The 20,504-nt window shown below is 35.9% G+C and overlaps 1 protein-coding gene across 1 annotated transcript in view; it reads left to right on the forward strand.

Moving 5' to 3' along the window:
• Window positions 1-20,504, forward strand: part of SPATA17 (spermatogenesis associated 17) — a 72,496-nt gene that overhangs the window by 22,535 nt on the left and 29,457 nt on the right. Inside the window, exons 4-5 of the mRNA XM_009071005.1 lie at window positions 14,744-14,929; window positions 19,744-19,895. Of these exons, the coding sequence (XP_009069253.1) occupies window positions 14,744-14,929; window positions 19,744-19,895 (338 nt within the window). The remainder of the gene's footprint in view (window positions 1-14,743; window positions 14,930-19,743; window positions 19,896-20,504) is intronic.

The following is a 20,504-nucleotide window of genomic DNA, read 5'->3' on the forward strand; positions in this document are numbered from 1 at the left end:
AACTTGCCCAAATATGGCTATTTCCCATTGCTGCTTATAGAAATACATTGCATTTACAAAATATTATACTCCACGTGACAACGAAGCAGTTCATGTGTATAAAACACTATTAGTATTTTAGCAAAGAAGTTTAAATTCATATTAAATTATATAATTATTGACTGTCTTTCTGTGAAAGTACAATGCTAGGTATCCCACCAATGTCAACCAAATAATGTCTGGACAAGTAGAGCATGAGCTGTAAAATTTCATGGTTATGAAATACTGAGATCTTAATCAGCTTGCTATTTATGCCAGTAGTATCAGTAACTAGTCAACTAGTATGAGCTTCTTGTGTTTAAAGGAAGCTTTTCCTACATGATTCCTATACTTATAAAAAACAAACACCTCCCTTCTTACCACATAGGTCTTGTGTTCTGTTCTGTTCCATTTTCTGGTTGCTTATTGCAAGAGATTGCAGTGTAAAATACAAGAAGAAATAGTTCTGTGAGGTGGCAACTGTGGGGCTTCCAAGCTAAATTCCATTTTAAAAATAAGATTATCTATATTTCAGATTAAAAAAATTTTATATACCATATTTTTTCCTTATCTGTTTTTTACCTAAACAGTTTGATAAATTCTGAATCCATGATGAACATGATAACAATTACAGTACATATTTAACAAATCTTTGTCTTTGTTTAGAACATTTATTATAATTTCTAATTGGTAACACTTTTTTTCATTGTTGTTATTTGTTTTATCAGGAACTGCATTGTGATTTCTTATTGAGACATGAAACTTATAGTAATTAAGTTTTTCTTATTAGTCCGGAAGCACAATTTGCTATTTCCACTACAGTGGTAATGATCCTTTTTTTCAAGTTGTCATTAATAAACGAACTACTTATTAAATATAGTTTTCCATTATAAACCTGTTTACCTATGCAGATTATCCTTCTATAACCCTGTAGTTCCCCTTTCTGTATTAACAACTTTTGCTATAGTTGAATAGGTTCTTAATTCTGCTCTTTGTCATGTTTTCAAGGCCAACATTTCTAGTAAGGGCCATCCTTGCAAAGTGCTGACAAATGAGCTTGAAAGTCAACAACAGACAGAAGGGTTGAATACATTGATAGCACTTTGTAGAAATGGGTATGAAGAGTCTACTTTTGTTGAAATATGTGGTTGCATGATTCCTGTCACTGGTATTTCTAACCTTTCAAGAAATTGTGCAGTTGGTCTTTGTCTTACAATGATGATTAGAACTAGGTATGTAAGACTCTAAATCCAAAGAGCCAGTATTGAGCTAGAATGCAAACCTGTATCATTTTATGTATCTGTTGACAGAGCAAGTAGCAATGCTGAGGTGATTCTGTGAGTGGGAGCAAGTGTATCAGCTCTGCTAGCACTACTGCTACTCAGGTGGAAGACCTACACTCCACAGTGTGTTGGGTAGCAGAAGACAGTGGTAACTGAAATACTGAGCAGAAGTGGTAGAAGGAGCAAAATGACATGTTTCATAAAGTATTGAGATGAGGAAAAGAGTCCTAGGAAACAGTCTTTGAAGTGCCACAGATGAAAAAGCCTCTTGCTATTACAGTTTCTCCTGTCACTGAGAAAAGGATTGGAGAATCAGCAGAGCAACAGATGTTTTTCCTTCGTAGTTGTTTCCCATTGTCATGGTTTAACCCCAGCCAGCAACCAAGCCCCATATAGTTGAGATAAAGAGAACATAATAGGGAAAGCAAAAGTCACACACACATGCGAAGCAAAACAAGAAATTTAATTCACTGCTTCCCACAGGCAGACAGGTGTTCAGCTATCTCCAGGAAAGCAGGGCCCCATCATGTGTAATGTTTCCTTGGGAAGACAAATGCATTCACTCCAGAAGTACCCCAGTTCCTCCCTTCCCCTCTACTTTATATACTGAGCATGAGTATGGAATATCCCTTTGGTCAGTTTGGGTCACTTGTCCTGGCTGTGTCTTCTCCCAGTCTCCCATGCACCCCCAACTTCCTTTGCCAGCGTGGCAGTACAGAAAGAAGCAAAGGCCTTGGCTCTGTATAAACTCTGCTCAGCAATAACAAAAGCATCTCTCTGTTATCAACTCTGTGTTCTGCACAAATCCTAAACGCAGCCCCATACTAGCCTCTGTGAAGAAAGTTAGCTCTGCTCCAGCCAAAACCAGTACAACCATGTAGCAAACAGTATTGGGTGAGTAAAAATAGAATTTCAATTCTCTTTTCTCCAATTTTCTTCTGTTTCTAAACAGATAAACCACAATTACCTTTTGTCAGAGAAAATGAATATACAGCTAGTCCAGGAAGACAAAGTTCTTTTGATCTCCAAAAGCTGGAGAGCTTTGTCACACAATTACAAAACGTTTTTAGATTGTTAATAGTGCAATATTATGCATGCATCACTTAAGATTATCATTGCTGTGGCTGGTGTACTGAGTCATGGACTCAGTTCTAAAGCTACACCTTCTGCTCTGTGATAAATCATGCTGAGACTAGATGAGCTAATGCTGTCCCTCTGTTGTCTGGGAGGTTCTGTTCCATCTGAATGCTTTAACTTAGACTTTAGGAAAATTAAATATGCCATTGTGTGTGTATGCCACCTCTTGATTTTTGCATAGCGTCTTCTTTCTGTTGGACCCTGATCAATGAGAAGACTTGACTAAGTCAGACAAAAGAATCCTCTGGCCCAGCATCCTATCTTTGGCAGTGGCCAACAGCGTGTGCCTTAGAGAAGAGGAATAAAATGGTGCAATGGGGCAATACAATTACTGCCAAGAATATTCTGTCAGTTTCCAGCAAACAGTACTTGAAGAACTTGTTGTTTCTTGTTGTAGAGCTTTCCATTTTTGAAATATTAAGGTGTTCGGTTTTCACCCCTGTATTCCTTCAATTCCTGGCTCTCTTAATATTCAAGTTAGGAATAACCTAGGCAGAAAGACTGGGATGAAAGATCTAGGCCCACAATACCGGCTCTCAAGTTGTGCTTCCTTGGAAGACCAAGTTTACTCATTCTCCTTGCAGTATTGTTTTGCTCATGCAAGCTCATTCCCAGCATATACTGTCATGTGATGGTAGTCCATCACAGGAGAATATGCAACTGCAAAGTGCCTCATACTTTCTCCACAATCTGATGAGGTTCTGGGGATTGTCTCTTCCGCTCTGAGCAACAGTAAAGTCTGTCCTTTTGAGCCCTCTTTAGCAGGGTGACAGTTTTTCCTGATGTCCTTTGGCAGTTTGTGAAGAGATACTGCTCATAAGCCCCTAGGTAATTTAGAACTGCAAGAGAGTAACAAAGTCCATGTGTGTAATAACAGGCACTTTTTGTTGTAGAAGTTAAAAAATCTATGACATTCCTTTTAGTTAGTGTCAGTAACAAGACAAGGGTTATCTTTGAGTATAAAGGAAGCAAAAACATGCTCCAGTTTTTCAGCTTTTTTTTTCTAAGACTAGTTTAATTTTGATTTTCTGTAGTTATTGTAGAATCCAAAATATCACTTGTATCAATTGTATCCATATTTATTTCATATTCATCCTACAGTAAAATATTTTAAATTCAAATTCTATTAAATGCTAAGGTATTCTTTTATTAAATTTTTCTTGTCAACAGAAACAGCAATTCACAAACATTACACTGACTGCATATGTGCCCTTTTCACATTACTGGAAATCAGGAGTTAATTCTATTGAAGTTGCTGCACTTATATCAGGTCTAAATTTTCTAAGTGAGGAAGCAAAAAAGGCCACAAAATCCTTCCTGGAGCAGGTTAATGAATATTCAGGAGACACAACTGATTAATATGCTTCTAACCTAATGTGCTGTCCTGTAAGAACTTGAAAAACAATTGGTCTAAAATGACACTGTTTGACATCCACTCTGTCTCTGGACAGCTGGCAGTTTTATTCTTATAAAGGTGAGGACTCAGTGGATAAAGCTCTGGCCTTTGATCTTCAGATCCACAGCTTAAGAGACAAGACTGCAAGTTTGGTCATTTGAGTTTAGTCCCGAGTGAACAGTCCACATCACAAAATGATTATACATAATTTGTTACTATTGGCAGTGTCTGTTCAGGAAAGGCCAAGGACTGAGCTAGCATGAAGAATGAATTAGGTCTTACCTTTTACATTTTATTTCCTCCCTCTTTACTGTTGTAATTTTATTATCCTGTCTCAAACATTCAGGGAATGAAATTATCATTCATTATAAGTACTAATACATCCTGAAGATGAACTAAAAGGGTTAATTTTTTTTTTAGTGTAGGTGCCCCAATCAATGAACATCCCCACCTATCCATGGATGTTTAATATCCACTCATCACTTCTGTGGCAAGGAGTCAGATGTTTCTGAGAACTTTCCAAAGCTTATGCTGTAAAAAAATTCCATTTAAATTAAAAGAGGAGAGAGTGAGCTTTCCTAGCTCTCGGGCAGGCTTGCAACAGCATTTAAATAGCATTAGTATATAAAGCACTTCATGCTGCAGTGTTCTGTTTTTATAAAAGTTATTTCCAAAGGGTTCACAATTTACATTAGATCCTTCTTACAGTACTTGTGACAGGTATGTTTGATCAGTAAGCTTTCTTTGTCTATTCCATTCCACACTGGAAGCCAAATGTTAGGTTAGGTATTAGAAAAATTTTTTTTACTATAAGGGTTGTGACACATTGGAACAGGTTGCCCAGGGAAGTGGTGGCTGCCCCAACCCTGGTGGTGTTCAAGGTCAGGCTGGATGAAACTTTGAGCAACCTGATCTGGTGAGGAATTGTCTCTGCCCATGGCAGGGGGTTTTGGGACTAAATGATCCGTAAGGTCCATTCCAACCCTTAAATTCTATGATTCTATGATTCTATGAAATGCATCAGTCTATTCACAGGTATTCACTGTAGGAAGATTATGCAACTCTTGTGCCTCATGGGGTACTATAGACACTATCTCAGTTCACTTGAAAGGGTTCTCAGTTCATGTTGCTTGATGTTTCTGTCAAAAGGAAGGACAAAGGTAAACTGAAACAAGCCAGTAGCTGAGCTGTTTGTGATTCTGAAAAACATTGTAACTGAACAAAGAAAGATATTTACATCTAGAAGATTAGTTTCACCAGGTCTATATTCCAAAAATGACCTTTAAGTAATTTGCACACACAATCAGAAATCTTTAGTTCTCTTAGAATCTGAGTCCAGCTCTTGCCCTTTGGGATTACACATCCTGGGGCCACTCAGAACTGTAATTCTGCTACTCAACACAGTATCATGGTGATGTTAAAAAGAGGACAAATGCTGGAAGCCGAAATACAACTCCAGAATCTGGTGTACATTCTGCCAAAATAATTTCACGAGAATATATTCGCTGTTTTCATAAGTTTCAGTCTAGCACAAGTGGTAAGTGAAAGTGTTCCCAACAGAAATCAATAATCTCTCCCTTTGTCCCACTTCACAGAAACGAGAAAATCACTTCCTATGTTTTAAAGATAGTGAATGAATGAACTTTTAAGCAGGTTCTGTGACAGTATTGCGAACTCTGTTTCGCTCAAAAGCTGCCTGTTATAAAATAATTTCAGTTTGTTTCATAACTGGTTAACTGTGCAAAGAAATGAGAGTTTAAACTGAAAATTCATGTGCCATTAGAAAGAGCTTAACACACAATAAAATATAAAATCTGAGTGCTGTTTTATGATTGATCCTATGCAAGCTCAGTTTTTAAAGGTATATCCATGTAGACATGGCAATATTTCTCAGAACTTCTTCTAAATAGCTTGTTACTGGCCATGTCACTCACACTAAGCGTGTTATTACAGCATAGTGGCATCCCTGTATCTACCATGTATTATAGCATTGAGCATCTTTTCATCTAGCATTAGTAATTTAAAAATCCACTAGCTGGAAGGTCTCTGCACTTAAACTGTCCTTCCCAGTATCTGAATTGCATAATCTCTATTCGTGTGGATTTTTTTCTAGACAACAAACTTCTTGCTGAATTCCTGTGGGTAGGATTAATGGCAGAGTTTAAAGGACAAGCTGTGTGATCTATCAAAAAGTGTACATGCTGAGATCTTAGAAAAACATGACCACATTTTGTGTGCTGCTGTCAATTGCGGTGGCAAAAGGGTTGGATTGCTGCAGGGTCAGAAAACTAAGAGTGAGTTATATATTGAATGCTGGCTTTGTATATGATGAAGTAAAAACATTTAAGAAAGAATCTATATTGCAAGGAAATCACACCACAGTACAATATCAGCTAAATAGTTTGCAAAGCCACATTCACAGACAGTAGAACTCCACTGACATTCTTGAAACTGTTACTGGTATAAATTTGGTTCATGCATAGTGTTCCATCTGATGTTTATACAAGTTTGATGTGAGGTACAGTCTTGCTCAGGTAATTTTTGAAACTATTATGTCAGAAGAAATACATGCTAAGTAAGAGATAAGTGCAAAAGAAGAAGGGGGTTAGGAATGGCATGGACGAAACCAAGAAATGAAGGTAAAATACCGTACATGTCTCAACAACAAACCTTCTTGTTGATCAAGAAGTGGCACTAGTGGTATCATTGCTTTAATGAGACTTCAAGATGAGTGATATACAAGCCAGTTCTTTTGTTTTTCAGCTCTGAGGCAAGTGAATAGTATAATAGTAACATTCTTTCATTAACTTGCACAGTTTGTTCAATATTCAGTGCTTTTGTTTAGTATCTAATATATAGTGTTAATTTGGGAATTGTATCTATCCTGCAAGGGGCATGATGAACACTGTGTATCTTCCCCTATCTATTGTTTTCTTTGCTTTCAGTTTTTCTATTTCTACAATCTTTTGGCAAAATCTTCATCTTTGGTGGTTTTTTTCTACTAATTTCTGACTGCCTTTACTAATCTGACTAGCATGGTTCTGTTCCCTCCTTATTCCTTATTTCCTGTATACAATAATACTATGATCATTCATTAGACCTTCACCTCATTATTTATTGGTCTCATCGCAGACTGCTTTGTTAAACATACAGCCACATTCTGAGCTTTTAGTCATTGTCTAATCCTATAGGTTTACTACAGCAAATTGTTTAATAAATCTGTCAGAATATATGTCTGTGGGGGCATACACAACTGTAAGCACAATGCAACAGACATAAGGAACAATGAAAAGCAATGAAATGTTACACTGTTTAGTTACACATAGGTATTTTTGAAAAATGAATGAATTATCTATTTAGCGATTATTTCATTGACAAAGGAAATTTTCGTATGATTTCCATCTCTGCCTGTTATGAAGAGCTTCTCCTGTCTTCTGACACATTGTTGCAGGTAACTGCTGGTATAGTTGTAAGGGTTTTTCTCAATGCAGTGAGAAAAAGAGATTTTTTTCTGTACAAAGCTAGTCTTTTTCATTACGACAATGATGATGGATGGAATTTTAGCTTTAAAGATGAAAATAATATCACATTTTTACAGAAGTTCTTTAAGGGTCTGAAAACTCACAAGCCTAACTAATTTTGGCCTCAAAACATCCCTGAGAAGTAAGGAAATACTGTCTGTGTGTTCACATGCAGCTATTGGGACACAGAAGAATAAAATCACCTTCAGAGATTGCTCTTTGGACTAAGCTCTTTAATTCTCATTTATGGAAGGTAGTTATAGAAACAGGTTGGTTTTCAGAGATTCCTATAATTTGTACTTGATCCCATACTCACCCTGCCACTTCTTAAAGAAAAAATGATAACAGTAATGGAATTTCTCATTCCTATTTTTAAAATAAAGCCATTAAGCAAGTTAAATTGTATTTTTCTGCTTGTTTTGAAATCAGAAGTCAAATGAGAAGACATTAAGTGAACTTTGAATGCGCCATCTCTGTTTTGTGCCTTCATTATAAGAGTATTGTTTCCCATGCCATGACTCAGTCATTCAAGTCATTATCCCTGATCTAGTCAAGTCATCAAGAGCCTGCATAAGAATTAGATTTGACAGAGTAAGCCTCAGTTGGAGAGAGAATCAATGAAAGGTAGATATATTTTTGGGATGTCTCTGCATTTGCCAGGCTGCTGTGTTCTGGATATTGTGCCGCAATGATTTGTGCATTAAACTAAGATTGTTTCTCTTTTGTCTTGTTGCCTAAATATCCAAGCACTTGGTACCTGTTTGGAGACTCAATTACAGTTTTTTTTCCTGCAATTGAACTTAGTGCCTGTGCAGGTTTAGAGGTTGGTTTTATGGTCTGTGGCCAGGATACCGGACTTGAATATTTCCTTAACACCTCATTGTATAGTCCATAAAACTGCAGCCTGGTTTGCTTATAAAAGTGCATTTAAAATGTGATTGCACTATTATTTTGGTACCAAGCAAACATTTTGCAGATGTAAATGACTGAACCAAGCTTTACAGTCTGAAGGCAGAATAACAATAATTAATGCTTCAATTACTCTGTTTAAACAGAATATATATTAAGCAGAAGACAGGTAATTAATCCCACTTGAAAGAGTATACGCTACTCATCATTCATTTATGAATTCTTCAGTCTCTCCATAAAAGCAGTATCTCAAAGAAAGGTGTAAAACCTTAGGTACAATAACAGGCTAGGTCCTTCAGTTCTTGTTTACATGAAATTCCTGAGAGTATATTTTTTTAAGGGTTACAGGATCGGGCCTAAGGAGTAGCATTAGCTCAATGAGAACTGAACCTACATTTATAAAACTGGGTGACATTTTTCCTATTGTCAGGAATGGCAAGGAAATTTTATCTCAAATTGGAATGTTAAACTGCACTATTATACATTTTCCAATATCTGAATAAAATTTGCAATATATTTCTTAATTGTTAATGCACAAATGTGTTCACATTAGTTAAAAATGTCACAGATTGTTCCTAGTTAAATACATTCTAATGTGGCTTAAATATTTTGATGTTTCAAATTTGAGTTCATGGACATAGTTTTATTATACTTGTTGCTAGAACATATTTACAGATTTTTTTGTAGATGCTCTTTCCCCTGTAGATCTCGTACTAAAAATATTATACTTTTCTTTTCACTGAGTAAGGAATATTCTGATGGTCTGTAAAAAACTAGTTACTTAGAAGTTTAAAAACCTTTCTTCTACAGACATGGTTGCAGCATTATATAAACACTTATTTCCTTGTGAATCATTAATGTTTTAAGGTATTTCTTTTACCTCCTAGAGAAACTATATCTGGGGATTAACAAGATTGTTCACTGGAATTCATGTGGAAGCATAACTGCAGTAGCTGAGAAATTATCATGTTTCCTTTTAGTTCTCAGCAAGAGTAATTGAATGTTGAATATCTTACTAAACGCTGGACTGTGACAGTGTGTTAACACTCCAACTATCTCCTAACAGCAGGGCAATTATTTGCTGAGTGGGATTTTTATAAATCCCCTGGCAGTAGTATGTCCTGATAATTATGATGAAGTGCACTGGTCAGTGTTGATTCAGCAATCCCATCTCTAGCAAATATTTCATTCACAGCTCCCCTTCATGCTTTTACTTTTATGGCTTTTAAAGATCTCTTACCTCTCCTCTCAGCTTGCTTAGTTTTTTTTTACAAATTACAATGGAGCAAGAAAGGATTTTCAAGTTCCTATTTTGTTGAAGTCATTTCCTTCTCTTTTAACTCCTCATTAAAAGACCTGAGTGAGAAAGTAGGACTTTATTTAGGTTCTTACTGTGCCGATCACTTTCTTGGGCTTCCTCCCTCAAAGCTGTTTTTTTTCAAGATTAAATGACTGTCAAACGCAACATTTATATTTGTGATATATGTTGATTATTTCAGTCTTTCAGGTTTGATCTGAAAAATTAATTAAAATAGAATATATCTTTATTATTGCTTTGTGAGATTACAGTAAAAATATTTAAATATATGAGAATACACTTTCTATTGACTTAATGCTTACAATTTATCTTCAGCTCAACTTTGTCAGTTTTTGATTTTGCATATATGTAATTATTTGCAGTGTAGTATCTGCTGTATCTTAGAACATATTTTATTTGTAGTTTTTTTATGTAGACTTTAAAAGCTCAGTCAAGAAGAGAAAAGAATAAGAAATAATTAATTCATAAATAGAAATTGCAGAATCTAAACTGTTCAGGTTTTATTACACCACATGGGGTCACCTATCATTTCTGAGGAACTATCCAGCATAATCAATACAACCTTGTCTTTCCCATTCTACATGCATCTTTTTTTTTTCCCTTTTTTCCTTCTTTCTATTTTTTTTAATGTTGCCTTTCTTCGTAGTTTAGCTTTCAAGGCATTTTCCTTAATAACTTCTTTCTTCTATTCTGGAAAAAGATATTAATTTAGACAGAAATAAAGACAGTTAAGTCTTTCTCGCTGCATAGAAAAGATAAACAGGTAAAGACAAAAATAGATACTCTATAGCATAGATTAAATATAGGAATAGAGATGGAAGCAGTACAGATTGTAAAAAACCTCAAATCTTTTCCTCACTAATGTTCATTAAATTAATATTTGTTTTCTTATGATTTTTTCTTTCTTTATATGTGACCATTAATTATAACAAGAAGAAGATGATTGGTAGAAAAATAAATGATAGAGTGTTAGAAATGCAAAATGATTCAAAATATTAATGTAATGCTAAGGATGACTGGGTAACAAATGGTACATTTGCCAGTATGCTTGACCTGACACAATTAATATTCCAGGTCATGCTTGGGTTTCCATGATGGAAGGTCTGAGGCAGAGAATTCTAGGAAAAAATATATCTATTGTATAACTCATTTCTCTCTCTCTCCCTTTTTTTTTAATTTTTTTTTTTTTTTTTTTATTTTCCCTGACGAGTCAGAACCATAGTCTTAGAAAAAAATATATCTATGCTTTCACACCTCATTCACCACTGGGCCACCATTCAGCAAGAGGGCCTGATGCAAGGAGGTCAGTAAGAAGCTATTAGCAGAGTCCCCTCCTGAGATTTCTTTGGTCTTATTGAGGTGGAAGTTAGCATGACAGTACTGCAAATAACTCAGTGGTTAGTTTTTTAACAGTTAGCACAGATTTCCCAATAGTGTTTGTCACTTCAGAAAATTGTTCCTGGAAATGAAGTCCCGAAAGCTGGCTTTGACAGAGTCCCTTCTTAGTGTTGAAAAGCACAGGTACAGAAAAATGTGTCATTCTCCTGGCAGACAAGAAGTACATTTTGTAATCTATGCTAGTATTTTGGAGGGTTACATATTTTCTTATGGACTAAAGGCATGGAAAATATCAAAATCAAAGCATGAGGTAGTATCTCAAGACACACTTTTCTGCCATTGAAAAAGCAGTATCAAGTACAATGGTTTTTAGTTGAGAGAATAATGCATTAAAGTAGGGAAAAAATGAAGCAATGCTTTTAATACATTGTACTTGTCTCAAGAAGATATGCAAATTTGTTAAGCACCAAAGGCTTTGGTCCTTCAGATTCTTAGATTTCTGCAGACTGCTAGCTCCCTGCAGAGGATAGAGTGAATAGGGCATTCATCACTGCACTGCACACGAGCAAGAAATTCCAAAAAATAGGACTAAGATTTGCAGAGACATTTGAAAAAGAATGGAAGCAATTTTTCCAGAGATTGGTCTGAACTGGAAAGTAGAATCAAACTCATCCCCTTGTCTCTCCTACCAAACTTTGCCAATTTTAAATCTAGGTCTAACCTTACCACAAACCTTAGAGAATTTAGAATAAACTCGTATTAATGTTATGTGTTTAGATACTAACTCTGCTGATTGCTCTTCTATCTGTCTGGTTGAATACTTGAAAATATGTAATTAAAATGTAAAGTTATTAACATGGATTGCTTGAAAAACTTTTAGTTAAAGATGAACTTTATAATCAATTTTGACCAAGGTCTTACAGAGTTTCAACTGTGGAAGAAGCAACAAATTTTAAAGTGTCCATCTGGCCTCACTAAACTGCAAATCCGTTTTCATATCTGATATACTGTCAGTATGTGTTTAACCTGGCATACCTGACGGTATGTAAAAAAATAGCAACGAAAGATGACTCTTTGCTAAGACATATCTTCATCAATAATAATTCAAAAGACCTTGAATCAACGGATTTCCACATCTATTATGGTTAATTTTGGTTTCATTAAAAGAGCTAAAAGCCATTCCTATCAGTGCACCTTGAGACATTCAGTAGCATTTCACAGTGTGCAAACCCTTTAGGAACTATAGTTTTTTGTTACTGCCAAATATTTAATCAGAGAAACACAAAGTAGAATGTATGCAGTGACTTAAGAGATTGCAAAACGCAGTTCCAGAAATCCATTATGTTCATGGAGGCATATATACTGGCTCTCAGTGTGACTGAAAGAAACAACACCCTGTTTTGGGGCCTAGACAGCACAACAATTTAAAGTTATTCTTGCATCTAATTCTTCAAAGGGAAAACATTTAAATTATATCTGACTTTGTATTTTTCCACTTTGGAGAAACAGAAACCAAAAACCAAACCTGTGCTATGGAGATTGAAATAATCTATTTTTTTTGGTGAAAAGAAATTTAAAAATTTGCTCCCGAATTTGCTCTTGAGCTGGGTTCTTTTTTTTAGTTTCTTTAAAGAAAAGTCTTTAAAAAGGGTGTAAATTTTGGGCAGATGTAGTCCTGATCAGGATTTGCTACTGGTCAACAAATCCATGCCTGCCAACTTCAGTGAGTCATTATTATGCAAGAGTGGTTTCTTCTGGATCATCCCAATTCTCAGTGATGCACATGGAGATATTTTTCTTCTGGGTAATGTTTAAATTTTCAGTGACATTGTCATTTTCTATAAAACATGTGTTTCACAAACAGCACAAGAGAGCAATATCTCCCCCACTAGAAAGGGACCTCTGCAGACTCATGGCATGGCTAGAATGCAATCTCCACATTAGGTAGGATATAACAGCTGAATATAGAAGGTGTAGGAATGGGTGGAAAGATGAAATAACAATACAATGAGCAATATAGTGAAATGTGGAAAAAAGGTAGTCATATCCTATCACTTTTTTATTTACTGTCATCAACATAGTGGTTGACAATATATGGATCTTGTGTTTATGTAGCACTTACAGGTCGCCAAGTGTTCACAAGCAAAATTGTATTGGGCTGATAAGAAAATTGCAATACAGCAATGTCTGAAATACTACGAAAATAATAACAACATTAGAAGAATCTGTAACTTTATGAGATGTTTATGTTGGTAAGAGCCAGACTTGGCAGAACCAAAGATTAAGATGCAACTGGACTTTACAGGTCATACAGATGGGCCTGCAATTTCACATTCACTCCTGTGATTCTGCCTGCCTGCTGTTTGAATCATGGATCCCTGCCATTTCAGTTTGGCATCCTGAAGGGCTGAAGGAACAACCAGTGGTTGTTTGGCATACATATGTTCCTTCCACTTACGTCTGTTCATGTCCTCTTTCCTATTACACATTTAGACTGTTAGTGAAATAGTTTGTAGCAGAGGACCAAAATAAATTGTCATTAGAGCCAGACCACATACAGGGTTGAAGAACATAGCCCATAAAAGTTTGAATAGCCCAACAGTATTTTGAATAAGCTACCACCTCTGAATATTTTTTTCCATTAAACACTATGTTTTATATGGGCCTTCTTTAACTGTTTTGACACAAGAAACTGGAACTTCCCAGTGGTATGTTAATGAAAAATGCTTTACAGCTAATTGAGGAGTGTTCAATCCTCTCAGCCCCAAGAGGGGCTCCACTTTATGTGGAGGCTGATGCTCTACAAAGTTTTCTCATGGGACCCCAGTAGTGTTCCAAAGGAGCAATGCTAGATTTTAAACATTTACTCTTTTCCTTAACTGATCTACTTTCCTACAATTTTTATTCAATATTTCTTATCAATTAAAATTATGATATTAGCAATAGATAAATATTTTAGCTGAGCAAATTTGCTTTAAAAGTCTTAAGAATACTCTGAGTGTAATATTGTAGAATATATAATTATCCTTAAAGCAACTAAGTATCTTTAAATTAATTTATGCCAGGTGCATTTGAAGCATATGTTATCTGGTTTATAAGAGATTTAATGGCTTTGTGCAATATGAAATAAGAATTCTCATGTTTAACAGTTTATAATTAATTCAGTAAACTCACATGTGTTGATTTGGGAATTGTTTATATACAGCTGATAAAATTCCTACATTTATAGGAATGCTTTGGGAACAGTCTGTCACATAACTTTGACTTGCCAGATATTCACAGATTGTTAATGATGTAGATTACTAGAACAGAATTTGAAATGTGCGCTTTATATTAGTAATTGACATTGGATCACACTTGTAATCCAATTAAGGATGTATCCTGAAAAAATGAAATATCGAATTCAGTCAAGAATCAATCTTTCAATTTAATTCACAATTCAGAAATTCTTATGCTAAATTTTTGTTTCTTATAAGTTTTATGCTATTAAAGCTAAACACATTTGAATAGTTACAGGAATTTATTGTGGACATTTTGTTGGAGAAAAAGTTACTAGTGGTTTTTGGTATCCATAAATTTTCTTCCATTTCTCCTTAAGTAATGACTGGTTTACTTTTTAATATGCTGCAGGTGCCACTGTCTTAGTCCACATTGTGGGTCAGCTAACACAAGAGTTGAAAGGGACAAGTATTATGTTCCTTGCGTAAACATTTATCTTACTCTTTAATATGTGTTTGGAAGTAATAGGTAATGTATTTTCATTCTTATTGTGTATAGGAATTTAAATGAGCTGAAGTCAAAGATAACCCCATTTTCTGCTCAGATTGCAGGCATCTACAATTCAAGTCCAATGGAACTGCTGTTACGGAACTCAAAGCCACTGAACCACAGAAAACAGCAAAAGAAGAGTCCCTTTGCCTATGAGCTCCATGACTGGCCAACTTGTAAAAAGCCTCCAGCTTTTGTCACAGCAAATTCTTTGCCACCTGTAGACAGAAAGAGACCTCAGGTAACATTCTGCAGTGTCTCTGAGGCACCTTTGTTCATATCTTTTATCATAGATTCTCATAGAATATCTAGAGTTGGATCATCAGGTCTGAAAATTCCTTTTGTGGATTTGTTGGGTTTTTTGTATATATCTAGTGCTTGCATTTAGGATATAAAGTCTTTGATACAGATTTGACTTAAAGAAAAGGAAATCTAGGTGATATGTAAAAACAAGGAAATATGATTCTTTAAATTTTGCTTTTGTCCTTTGAGGAAAAAGATGTCATTTCTGATATTCCAAAGATAAGACCTGATATAATTGAGTGTCAATATTATGATTCATTAGAGCTCGAAATCTTAATTTCCAATCTTAAACCAATGAAAGGTACTAGGACAAATTAACCAGTTGTGACAACTTTTTCCTTTGTTTGCGATTTTTTTTGTTATGAAGACTAGCAGACATCCTCTCAGGTCAGAATAGTTCCTACTCTCTTTTGTCCACTGGATATGTGTCAGCTTTAATTGCAAAACTTTCTACATTTTGTTCTCCATAAAAGCCAAGTTGCCCTGTTCCCATTCTCAACTGCAAGAAGAAGCAGCACTACGGGCTGGGGGCAGAGTGGCTAGAAAGTGGCCCAGCAGAAAAGACCTGGGGGTGCTGGCTGACAGCTGTCATTACATGAGCCAGCAGTGTGCACAGGCAGCCAAGAAAACCAATGTCATCTTGACCTGTATCAGCAGTAATGTGGCCAGCAGGACTGGGGCTGTGATCATTCTCCAGTATTCAGCACTGGTGAGGCCACATCTGGAGCATTGTGTTCAGTTCTGGGCCTCTCACTACAAGAAAGGCATTGAGATGCTGGTGTCCAAAGAAAGGCAACAAAGCTGGTGAAGGATTTAGAAAGTAAGTCATATGAAGAGTGGCTGAGAGAGCTGGGGGTATTTAGTCTGGAGAAGAGGAGGCTTAGGGGAGACCTGAATCATTCTCTACAACTGCCTGAAAGGAGGTTGTAGCAAGATGGGGGTTGGCCTCTGCTCCCAAGCAGCTAGCACAGGACAAGAGGACATAGACTCAAGCTGTGCCAGGGAAGGTTCAGGTTGGACATCTGGAAAAATTTCTTCACTGAAAGGGTGGTCAGGCATTGGAACAGGCTGCCCATTGTGATGGTGGAGTCACCATCCCTGGAAGTTTTCAAGAAATGACTGGACATGGCACTTTGTGCTATGGTTTAGTTGGCAAGGTGGTTTTCAGACAAAGGTTGAACTCATTGATCTTGGAGGTCTTTTCTAAACTTTATGATTCTATGATTCTAAGCAGATGCTAGAATACCTCTGGAGAAATAGAGGTGAGCCACACAGAGATCCGCACTGCCTATAACAGTAAGAATCAACTTCAGAGCAGTTCTCCACCTTTGTCCTTCCCTCCTTGTGTTCTCCCTAACTTGACTACGTGAGCTTCCTCATAGAATGAACTCATTGGCTCACATTAGAATCGAGACAAAGTGTGAGTCAGCAAACAGTTTGGGTGATGGCAGAGTTTGGAGTTGAGACAAATATGACATTATAGCTTTACCTTCTGGGACCAAAGGGAAAATGACAATCCTTGAGCACAATGTGACTGAATGCACTGTCTCTTATGAAACAGGGAGAGATTTTGCCCAGTGGACATGGTACAGGAATTACATGTTTAAATAAATTGGGAACTCAGAGTTTTTTCATTGTTAAGGTGCTCTTGCAAAGCCACTTTACTGTATACAAAGCATCTTACAAGCTTCTGTTAGGATTTGGAATATTTTACAGGCCTTTCTAAGTTCAGATGTACGCACAGCAGTCATGCACAGATAGCCTTTTAGAACAAACCAGAAGAGTTCTGTTTATTTTCTGCACCTCAAAGAGGGAATTTACTATATAATACTTTAATCCTTTCAGCACCCTGGGATGTACACTGTGGGGTAAATTTTCAAAGCACAGCGCGTGGATTTAGCTGTGCGACTCTTATTGATGTTAATGGGAGTCACACGGCTAAATCCCTGCACAACACTTTGACAATTTAGGGTTGTATGTCTAAGAAAAGGACACTGGTTTGAGCTGATGAAACAGCTGGAAATGAAAACCCATCAGAACACATCATCCTGAAAGTTTTCTGGTGTGACACTAAGAAATTTAATTACTAGATATACTTGTGTCCTAGTTCTCTGTGGTAACACTTTTTGGCACCCAGCTTCTTGTTTTAGTATCAGTCTGGCTCACTGTGGGTCACTTGTTACTTTCTTTCAGGTATCTAAAATTTTTATTGCCCATAGGTTTGGATATTTTATATGGGGATGTCAATTATATATACTTAAAAGAAAAAGAAATTAACTATCTTTCAGCTTTCTCTTGGGGAAATGGGTATTTAGCTTTTTGTAGGTAAGATCTGTGTGTATAGTGTATAGTGTATTTAAGAGAAAAGTTTTAATAATGCCTATACATTGGTTAGATCTCTCATCTTTATTACTGAGTTAACTAGAAATGCAGTTTGATGAAAACATGGATAATGCTAATCTAGTCATTAAAAGGCGTTAATAACAGAAAGCCCATTACCATTTTTAGGAGATTTTTTGCATACTGTTATCTGTTCTAGAATGGGGACAGTGAAGAATGCATAATTTCATGTGGATCATATTTTTGTCATGAATTTCTGATTTTATGAAAAGTAGTAAGAATGCTGATCTGCTGACCTTTATTTGGCAGACCAATCAGTATCAAGATTTATGCTACCCAGTACAAATTCCAAACATAGAGCATTGAACTGTATGAGTTGCTTTCAGAGTGAAAACTGTTGGTTGATTACTTCCCTTCCTTTCCTAGCCTGACCATCCCAGAAAGATTTCCATTTTAAAGCAGAATGCCTGAAGTACTTCATTATTGATTGAAAGCGTCATCAATTTGGAAACATTTTTAAGCATCATTCTACCATACTTTCCACAAATATTAAAGTTCTTCTTGTAAAATGGAAATAGGTACACAGATTTTTTAGAACTCTTGTCACTTAATATACATTCCTGAGGTGCCTATTATTAGGTAAGTTTGTTCAAATAGATGATTCAGAGAAACAGAAAAAAAGATGTACACCCTGCTTTCATTAGTGATGACACCATGTTCGAGAGACCTTTGCTTTGTTACACCCTTCCCTGTGTCCTTGCACGAGTACTTGTAATTTCATTTGAACTGTGGACTGAGGGATTTTTCTCCATCTAACTCCTAGTTAGGTCTTAGAAGTTACAGATGGAGAAAAGCCCTTTCTCTATATATCCGCTTAATGCAAACATCCTGCAATAAAGAGTATTCAGTTTTTATTATAAATTTTAAACTTTTTTATAACTTGATCATCAGATTATATGTTACTAGAACATTGTTTAAACAAGTAGTTTTAATGTTCTGTTCTAGTATTGACTATTCTCTCACAGGCAGTAACACTTTTCATTCTGTTTAAAAGACTTATTGTGTTCTTTTTAAATGTGATTTTTTTTTTACTCAGAAAACAGAAGCAAGAAAATATTTGCAAGAAGTGTAAATATTGTACCTATTTGCTTACTGGGACCTTTAAAAAGGTCTCCAAATCTTGGTGCTGTGCCTTTAAAAAGTAAAGTTCCAGTAAAAATCCATTAACTGCTTTCAAATATAGCAATCCTCCTGTCCAGCTGTGAAAAGTACTAGATGATACTTATTTGCCATTTGTGTTATTTACGGTCCATGACTTTTATGGTAACTGGTTCCTATTATTGGTTTCTATTAATGTAAAACATAAGTGAACATAAATGAGGCGTGAATCATTTCTTTTTATTAGCCCCACAGTCTTCACTCAGTGCTTGCAGTAACTCCAGCTGTGACTTGTTAGTGATAACCTATTTAAAGAAGGATATCTTTAAGAATAAAGGCTGTGATTAAGATTCTTTGTTCATCGTTTCAGAAGGTTTCACTAGTTCGTTGCAAGATCAACAATGATGAAAATAAAATAAAAATTAATTAACAACACTTCTAAATACAGGGTTACCACTAAACTGTCCTGAGTGTAACATGGCACTAATTATACTCCAGCTAAGTTCTTACAGGTTAATGACAAAAGTAAGACATATAGGATATGTCACTTCAACAGCACAGGAGAGGACTTCCTGCTGCTATTTATCCATGTTGTTAAATGGTAGATGCTGACTTTAAACAATATACTCTAGAAAAAGACATATGTGTATTTTTTGAGAATAATGACATTGATGTGGAGTTAGACTTTTCAAAAATGGACTATACACCTATATTACTAAAGTAATTAGTTTGAATTATATTAGAAGAATTATATCTTAAGTCATTCATTAAGTTCCCTTTCAGGAACCTTTATAGTTAAATTGAAAAGAGCATATTCTTTAAGGTAAAACATTATTTGCACTATGAAAGGAAAAGAATTAAGGTTTCTGCTTAATCAGAATCTAGATAGACTTAATACTTGTGTGTTGGATTTTTATTTCATGAATAATTTTTGCTAGGGAAAAACTAAGTTTTTCTACTCAGTTCTCTGAGTACATTGTTTTAAAATAGTAAGTATTTATAAGTAGTTAAATATATCTGGAGTGCACATTTCTCATTCTCTCTTTAAGAGGAGCTTTAAAGTATGTTATCAACCTTAGTGTTATCTGTAAGTCTATCAAAATGAACCACTTTAATTATTTTGGAAGAAAAGTCTTGCTACACTTCCCAGACAGTCTGCGTCCTCTTTCATCAATGATGTGCCATGAATATAAGATTGAAAGAAAAGAACTGTAACCCCACAATAAAACACTTCCATTATCCCATACCTTTCAGGGGCCTTTCCGCGATACTGCTGAAGTATTGTGGCAGCGCTACAAGCCTTTGGAACCAACCTTGCGAGTGGCAGCATCAATCAGTTCACCACTGGAGAAGGCCAGAGAGGAAATGAAAAGGGAAGAATGGAGAAATCGTATACATGACAATGAGTAAGTTCCTTGTTTCTTCTCGTATTGTTATGAGAATGTTTTCTTTATTCCGTTGCTTTCAGAAACCTTTCATGCCTGACAAAATGAAATGTCAAACCTGACAGCTTACTAGCAAACATTCTATGTACATGCTTCTAAATTCTATGTCCTTAGATTATAAACTGCTCAGGGCAGAGACCCTATCTTGTAATTGTGTGACATGTGCCATCCATATCTATGAATCTATAGAAGAATTTGCAGTAATAATATGATGCAACAGATGGGTTTAATGGGAAATAAGAAAACAAATGGAAATTCTGTTTTGCCACATGCACCTTGACAAGGAAAAAAGTACTGTTTCAGACTTTGTATTCAGGGAGCTTACAGGTTATGGGAGAAAAATATGGGGTTGCATGCCAATGAGACTTGTTTCCTCTCCCAGCAGAGTACCACAGCTCACTTGGAGGGGGAGAGAGCATATGCTAAACATGCTAGAACATGATACAAAAACTGTAATCATCTTTCATCTTTGAAGTGGTTCGGTTTCCTAAGCCATAACATCAGTAATAGTGTCAGAAAGGCCAGTTCTTTTCTAAAATCCCAAATCCAGGCATAATCCTGGATTTAAGG

Source organism: Acanthisitta chloris, unplaced genomic scaffold (genome assembly GCF_000695815.1).
Source record: "Acanthisitta chloris isolate BGI_N310 unplaced genomic scaffold, ASM69581v1 scaffold17193, whole genome shotgun sequence".
Lineage (NCBI taxonomy): Eukaryota > Metazoa > Chordata > Aves > Passeriformes > Acanthisittidae > Acanthisitta > Acanthisitta chloris.